We start from the raw sequence: 8,510 nt of genomic DNA on the forward strand, positions 1-8,510 counted from the left end.
ATGCTCATAACCTCATATTTTGCCCAAGACAGTAGTCTAAACCAAGTGGTTAGTGAAGAATTTAAGAAAGGTAATCTACACAATGGTTCTTTCTTGTACACTCTCTCGGCCTAAGCTAGTTTCTGCTTAGGGATCTTCTGACCCAAAAGGGATTTTGATTATTACAATGACCTTTGACAGGTTTTTCCTTTATCACTTTGTCCAACACTGTTGTAATTCCACAAACATATAGCATCCACAATGCCCTGTAGACAGGAGCTCCATATTTTACTATTTCTCAGAGTTACTTCTTTTGATGCCCTCAGTTCCTGTACTTGAATAATCATCTCCCAATCTTCATTTTTCACATGCTCTCACTCTCTCAACTCCCCATTCCAAATCATCCCCATCATCTCTTTCAGACTGAATATTGTTTCACATACATAAACCATTCCACACCTTAATTTTCTAGTTCTGTCACACTCTTTTTGAGACAGAAATATGGCACATATATAGACATTGAAAAAGGACATATAATCAGATGAGTTCTTGACAACTTCTCTAGCATTTGCTTATACAGTAACAACTGAGCATTTAGCTGTTATTTCATATTCCTAGCACAAGATCTTGTTCTGGCATTATGAGTTAGTTCAGACCCCAGTACACCAGGTTACAACACCACTAAATTCTTAGGAGTATTTCAAGTTTATTAAATGCATTCTCATATTATCCTAATAACTACTACACAGGGAAGCTGAAGCAGAACAGACTAGATTCATGCACATTTAAATTATATTTAAAAGTGAAACTATTCTTTAGGATGCCTTTTCAAACTCTTCAGAGAAGTCAGCAAAATGACAAGGCCTTGAACATTTTAAACACTTATTTGCAGCATAAGAATACTTGAACATGGTGATCACGTAAGTTAAACCTGAGTTCTGTCATTAAAGAGGGAAATTCAGAAAAGCTACCTTTAGTCTGGCCTTGCCAGGCACCTTCTGTAGGTATTGGGAAGCCAGTTCTTCCACAGATTCAGAATAAGGACTTTTCCTTTCCCGTTATAACATGGGGAACCTGATATTATTTGTTGAAAAATGCTGATCTTGCGACTTCTGACTCACAAAAGCTATAGAAAACTGATCGGGAAAAATCCACTACCAAAAAAAGTTTAACAAGCAGTGTTACATGTCATCATTTACCATCAGAACATAAACCTAGGATCCTGCAGAAGACAGGTCAGCTAAGTCTACCCCACTATTTCTCCACATTAACCACACTGCCTTCTTACTCTTCAATTAAACACTACATTTCCAGTCTTCAGTACCATCTTCCCAGCTTCCTACTTCCCTAACCCTTTACCTACTGCCATTGAGGCACTCCATCATAGTTCTCAGTGCCACTCTTCACCCTCCCAGCTCTTCCTCTTAATATGCAGATTTCCACAAATCTTTGTAGCCTGTTGCCCAGTAAACAACAGTTTACCAAACTGTTCTCCTACAGCTGCCAAATGAAACATGAGATGCTGAGTGCTTCATGCTCAGTCAAATCAGGGAAGTGCAGTGGATCAAAAAGCTTTCCCTTCCCAGACTGTACAGGAGATTGAAGAACTGCTGACAGACTGTATGCTATGCAAGCCTTCATTGACCAGCACTTGTCATTGGATATGTTTTCATTAACACTACCAATTTTCAAGACAGCTTAAGCAAATTCCCTCTTAAGCTACACAATAAAAAGTTATCAATACTCACTGAATGGCTCTAGCAAATAGCTCAAGAAAATTTTAAACATAATAGCTTATACTGATGTGACAGATAAATTATTTCCATAATTTAACACTTCTAAACTTATGTTATGCACAATGTTTATTGACTATCATCCTTATCTGTGGAGTACACTTTCCCCAACGTGCACAGGAATCTTCAAAATAAATGTTCTGCAGTGCTCCTGTCTACTTTTTCACTAGCAGTGTACACTGGGTCCTTAACAAATCTCAATACTCTTCCCAAAGACAAGGTAGCAAAGGACTTGCAAGGGTTAGTATTAATCTGTATTTCACAAATGAAAGAACTCAGGCCAATAGCTGTTCTTTCTTGAAACTTCAAGTCAGTGACAAGCACTCATCTGGTGACTGCAAGCAGTCAGTGCAATTAAGAAAGCATTAACTATTTAAAGGACAGCTTTCTAACAGCAGAAAGCAATACTGTGGCATCACTTAAGAACCATCAGGAAAGTGAACTAACCCACGTGTATATCTTTTATTTACAATTTTTTTTTAAATTGTGAAAAGTTACCGATCCCACTGGAACGGACAACATGCAAAAAGCTATCACACAACATGACCTGGGGCAGTCTGATACACTCAAAAGTTGTCCATGAGTCCACATGATTGCAAGCCTCATCTCCATCTTCAAGGCAGCCTAAGAAACATTTTTGAAATATGTCATACTTTTCAGGGAAAATTAAAGAATGCTTGTAAAAGCAAGGATGGACAGCTTTGTTACCTGATTTGAAAGTAACTTGGAAAGAAAACCTGAAACCAAAAAATCAGACTTAATTGTTATTAAAAAAGAATTAAGGTGAATCTTCATCTAGGACAGATTTTTCTTACACTCTCTCTTATAAAATTTTAGATGTTCTATTTCACTTAAGTTATGGATACCAGTGCAACAGCAACCATAAAAACATAGTTATAAACAATGTAACTAAAGACTCAAAGTGGTTCTACCGGGCCAGCTAACATCATGGTGGGCTGCCAGGAAAGATCACCCATAGGACAAGAGAGTATGTTAGATCCCAACCACTGATCACCAGGATGTTCAGAATGGTAAAAGATCAGGCTTTTAAAGATGACTAGACTGGGCAATGAGTAAAAGCCTTCTCCATGTTTTCATTACTTCAAGTCCAACAGAGATACACCTGCTTTTTACCATAATGTTCTGGACTTCAACTATCAGTTATCTCTCAGGATATATTTCTGCCAAGTTTCTTCTACATCTTACACAAAACAGTACACAACATAACTGGGAGCTGAGCTGAAGGGTTTATCATATAGGCATATAAAAAGCTATCTTGACCAAAGCTGGACAATAATTAGCACTGAGGTGAAAGTCAGTTTCTTCCCAGAGAAACCTTCATGTCAATGAGAAATGCTTTAACTACCTGTGAGACAATTAGGGCAGGTAGTCAAAGTTCAAATCCCTGACACAAATCTCAGCACAGTGTTTCCTCTTCAGGTCACTAAGAAGCATTTCAGGATTCATCTTCCTGCAGAAGACCTTTTTCACAGTCCATATGCAGAGATCTAGGACATTTCTGATTATCTGACATTAAAGCATTCTGCAGCCTTTAATAATACTGCACTGCTGTTGCAGATGGATTCAATCATGAGTCCATCGGTCCAGATATGAATGATCTGTCAATAAAATGAAAAAATGTGTGATCATGCCTGGCAAAATAACATATGCCTGCACTGCTGCCTGTTCTGAACCCCTGTATGAAACATGGACATGCAAACATCCCTTTAAAGCTATGTGATAAGAAAAGATCCCTAATTTCACTCTATTTTAGCTTCTGCAGAAGATAATCCAGATGTGCTTCAACAGAGCCTGGAAATACCAATTAACAGCACTTTGTCAGTTCGGTAAGATGCTTGGTAAGTAAGAAGGGATATCTGACATATTCTGATTAAGCTAGCAGACAAACGGAGCAGCAGTCTAGAGCCCTTGCTAGTATAAAACGCTGAACTCAAATCTAACAGTTCTCCTATCCTGTTTTCTCAAATGGTTAAGGCACCTCATGTATGATCTTAAGATCACATAAATGAATGTATTTATCTCTTTAAAAAGCATTTCACCCAGATTAGCAGCCACCCAAATATGCTCAAATGCAAGGTGGACTGTAGCACATCACTAGATTTGACAACATTCCCAGTATGATGAGAAAATCTGTGTTAAGACCAAGGGGTTTCATTATTATTATCATTATCTTTGTTTCATAATGGAACAAAAGAATACAAGAAACAAAAAGATGGAAGAAATTAACCCAGATTTTGAGGAATGGAGGAGAACTTGAGCTGTATTACCAGTGATCTTCAAACAGTTGAAACTGTTGATGGTGGTTTTAAATAAATCAAGTGTAGAATCGGATGACAGAATATCCCAACAGTTTCTCCCTAAAGATTATCTTAAGTGTAAATTCCTTCTATGACTTCCAAGTTGCAAAAGAGAATCTTTTCCTCTTGTTTTGCCTTCTGCATCACATGTAAAAGAATCGGAAAGGAACAGAGATTCCAAGGCACCATAATTTAGACAGCTGAAGAAAAACAAGACTTCCCAAAAGGGAACTCTGACAGGCAATGGTGTTGAACTTGCTGGCACAGGTGAGCCTCCTGGGCTGGGATCTATTTACTTCTAAATTCTTCTGATGGAGGAACAGCCCTTGAGGGCCTCTGATGATAAGGCAGAAGCTGTTTCCCCTCAGGAACTGGTATATGTGTACCATGAAGAGATCCTTTCTGTACAGATTCAGAAGTCTGTATTTTGATTCCTGTTAGGGCCTCTAGAGTAATTTAGAAGGCCTTAGCTACAAAACACTGTGCATTTTAGCAAACAAGGCTCTGAAGTTACTGCCACATCAAATTAATCTAGAAATACCTACTGGAACATTCAAGATGGTCACTGTCCATCTGATGGTACATTTTAGTTTCTTATTTTAATCCTGCCCAAGCTTCTCTGAGAGTTACAGTACTCTCCCAGTTCAGGCAGTTTTCTTACTTTATTTGTAAACAGAAGGGACTGATAAATCAAACATTCCTATGAACACTAAGAGAATCACTCAAGACTAATCGGAAAGTTTGTTTAGATTCTTCAGGAGGTTTTTGTATCACTGTTTTGGTTTACTTCTTTTGAGGCCGAGGAAAAGGCTCATCTTTAGTGCTGTATTTGAAGATTCCTCATTTATGCTTTTTTGGCTACCAGTGTTCTTGAAACTGAAACCACAGAAATATTTAAATGTCTAAGAGGGAAAATAAAGTACTTGATAGACTTGTGCGACAGATTCAAAACCAGTCCTGACTAACCACTACAAGCAAATAAACAGAAACGCAGAACATCCAGAAATCACAAGAATTTTCCTTGCACTTCCAGTCTCTGAAATGCACAGCGTGCATGCAAAAGTCTTGACAGACTAAAAAGGACAATCTTGTGACCAGGTAAGACAGAGCTTAATGTTAGCGGTACCTGATTTTCCCCCTACATTTATGCACTACCACGCTCTGTTGCAAATGATCACCTGGTCCTCTTGAATAGGCCTACAGGGCTCCAACTGGAAACAGATTAAAGATGTTATACACCTCAGAGACAGAGACAGAGCTGCTGAAGATTCAGCATGGTCTAACAATCCACACTGAATTCCTACACACTGGGCTCAGAAGAACAATCCCTGGATCACCACATACATTAGACCAATGAAGTTCACATGAGCAACTGAAGCACACAGACCACATCCAAATATCTGGACCCCATCTAGAACTGAACTGTCTTCTGGCTGTGAATCTTTTGTCTTGCTCTTTTACACACCAAAGAGCAATCTGCATTTCTATTCTAAAGAAGGCAGCCTCCACTGCTCTACCACATTCAGCATTCCACAGGTTCAACCTTTTCACAGAGAATGAGCTCAAAGCTTAATATATATTTCTGCAGTGAACTGTGACTGCAAATACAAAACACACTGAGGCTTGGTGGTGTTTCTTTTCTCCCCTATTCTGCCTTGACAGGAGAATCTTTTCCTTGCTCTGCTTTCTAGAAAGAGAGGCCTGCTACATTTTGTTTTTCTTTGGGTAACAAGCAACAGCATTTCTGTCCAACATAAATCTTTTGGCAAGGCATAAGACCTGCAGCCTCAATTACCAAGGAGGACAAGCAGTCTCCCAGGAGAAGCAGTTTTAATTCCTAGAGACTCTATTTTTAGTTATAGTACCAGAAGTCCCTGAAGCAACAATATCCTTTGACCTGTCATTTATGGCAGGGAAGGGAATACGGACAGAGTTGGTCTACAGGTCTGAGTGTCCAGCTACTACTATCCTACATTAAAGGAGCTCACACTGCACAGTGCAGGCAGACATCAGAGAGCAGCTAAATTCCCTTGTCCTCCTCTTCCCAAAGACTGAAGGAAGAGAGAGAGAAAAAGAGTGAAGAGGATTGCTAATAGCCGCAACAGACACCAACTGCTGAGATGCAGCAGATTTCTAACAGGCATGCCGGTCTGAATCAATAAGAAAATTAATCTAAAGTTTCTTCAAACTAAAGGTTATCAATTTTTTTCCCATTAATAAAATCATCAGCTCTACTGCATAGATAAAATTTGGGTAGATTGCAAGCAATTCTGCTGTTTTATGTGAGGAGGAGTAGAACCCATATTTTACAGCCATGCTGTCACAGAGAAGACTGACACTAAAGGAAGTATACATGATTGAATGTACGTAACAGAAGCAAAGCAATGTGTTATTTTGAAATAGTTACTATTTCGGGGAGAATTTCCATTAGCATTTTGAATACTGAGTCAAATCCTTTGCAAGGATTCTATCACAGCAAAGTGTAGAATCACTTTGATTTACAAATCACTTCCTTTTCTGTATCTGAGAATTAAACATCTCCTACACAGACAGCCAATTACACGTTAAGTCCTCTATTTATGCCCTCTTCATCCACAACTTAAAAGCAATTTTCAAATTCCTGCAATAGCCTGAAGAAGCAAAGTTATTAATAAAAAAAGCACTTTAGGAGACAGCATGGTAGAAGGGAATTATAGAAGCAGAGGGATCTGAATCCTGAACAATGCAGGAAACACCACACAAGAGCCTCATTCTCCATGCAAGCAACTGACAACAAAAGCAGCTGGCACCTTCTTAATAATTCCACAAAACTTTTTTTTTCATTTGCCCCAAATGCTTAACCTTACATACAATGTACCAACTTTGAGTTATGAAAGGAAATCAGCAATTTTTGTCCTGTTCTCTTCAGTTTGACATTTGCAATACAGTTACTGGTTTTCAAGGTGAAAGTGTACATATTGCCCAGGCTATGGCATTCCCATGCAGTTCTTGGCATTACTGTACCAAGTTCAGGCAGCAAACAACCTTTCACCACCACCACTCAGCAAAGCTACATCTTATTAGCTATAAACAACAGTAAGGAGAACCTGAACATGGAGGCACACAATTGGTAAGAAGCCTATCTTTCTATTCCAAGGGCTTCACTCACAAGGAGACAAATAACCCTACCCACCACTCACCGCCAATATTCTGACAAGTGCCACAGTTTAAAAGTCATTAATAAAACAAGGAACAAAAGCTGTTAATGGCATTTGGATTTTTTTCTACGGAGATAGTTTATTAACAGGGCAAAACCACTAATGGTCAACAAATAAAGTTGCTTCATAGTTGTGGAGATGCTACAGTCTAACCCTCTACAAAGCTAGTAGACAATCAGGACTCCTGAACATAACAGCAGGAATACGGTTTCTACCACCAGAGACAGTCAAGATAGTCAACAGCCTGAAGAACACATACAAAAACATATCACCAGATAACTTCATGAAGGATTCTGATCTTAAGTAGCTTTAAGCCATAGGACAAATTACACTTTTAAGCAGTAAGCCTTCTTAAAAAAACAGAATAAGGCTCAATAAACAAATTATTATAGTATCACATATCAATAAGTACTAGAATTATGCCTGTCCCGCCTAACATGCTGCTTCTAATCTTTGGAAGTTCGACGTTACACGATCTACAACAACACCCGCAAAAGCAAAATTAAAAAATACAACCCTATACATCACAGCCTTCTATCCCCATTTTATCTTTCAGTAACCACGCTAATATGTTTTACAGAAGTAAAACGCCTGGGCGCTGTCTACATGAGCATCTCTGCCCCAAAGAGTAGGAACACAGAACCAGAGGCTCTGGTTGGAAAAGCTCTCTGAGATTCACTGAGTCCAGCCTACGACCAAACACCACCATGCCAACTAGACCATGGCACTGAGCGCCGCGTCCAGTCTCTCCTTAAACATCTCCAGGGACGGCGACTCCACCACCTCCCTGGGCAGGGAGGCCCTTCAGGCCAGAAAAAGGGTTGACAATAAGCCGGGGGGATCCTCCGGCATCCAGGGCCCGAGCCGAGCTCGGCCGCTCCTTCCCGAGGCTCCCCCGACCCGCCACGACACCTGTTCGGCGGCGGCCCCGCTCCCCGCTCACCGCCGAGCGCCGACGCCTGCAGCGTGGCCCCCGAGGTGCCGTCGATGACTTTGATGGCGCCGCGCGCGGTCACGGCCAGGATGGCGTTGAGCGCCGGGTGGTAGCACAGGCTGCAGAGCCCGTCGGCGTCGCAGCGCAGGCAGCCGTCCCGCAGCAGCAGCCACTCGCAGGAGCCCGGACCGGGACCGGGCCCCGCCGCCGCCGTCGCCGAGGAGCAGGAGGCCGCCGCAGCCATCTTCGCGGCCGCCGCCGCCGCCGCCCTCAGGACAAGAGGCCCGCG

General features: G+C 40.9%; 1 protein-coding gene across 6 annotated transcripts in view; it reads right to left on the bottom strand.

Moving 5' to 3' along the window:
* The window catches only part of BIRC6 (baculoviral IAP repeat containing 6), a 173,217-nt gene extending 164,707 nt beyond the window's left edge, over positions 1-8,510 (bottom strand). For 5 of the 6 annotated variants that reach the window (XM_053939829.1, XM_053939826.1, XM_053939831.1 and 2 more), the window contains exon 1: positions 8,231-8,510. In XM_053939829.1, coding sequence (XP_053795804.1) covers positions 8,231-8,465 — 235 coding nt within the window. In that variant the 5' untranslated portion in view covers positions 8,466-8,510. The remainder of the gene's footprint in view (positions 1-8,230) is intronic. The other variant, XM_053939828.1, reaches the window with a different exon arrangement.

This window comes from Vidua chalybeata, chromosome 3 (assembly GCF_026979565.1).
Source record: "Vidua chalybeata isolate OUT-0048 chromosome 3, bVidCha1 merged haplotype, whole genome shotgun sequence".
Classification (NCBI taxonomy): Eukaryota; Metazoa; Chordata; class Aves; order Passeriformes; family Viduidae; genus Vidua; species Vidua chalybeata.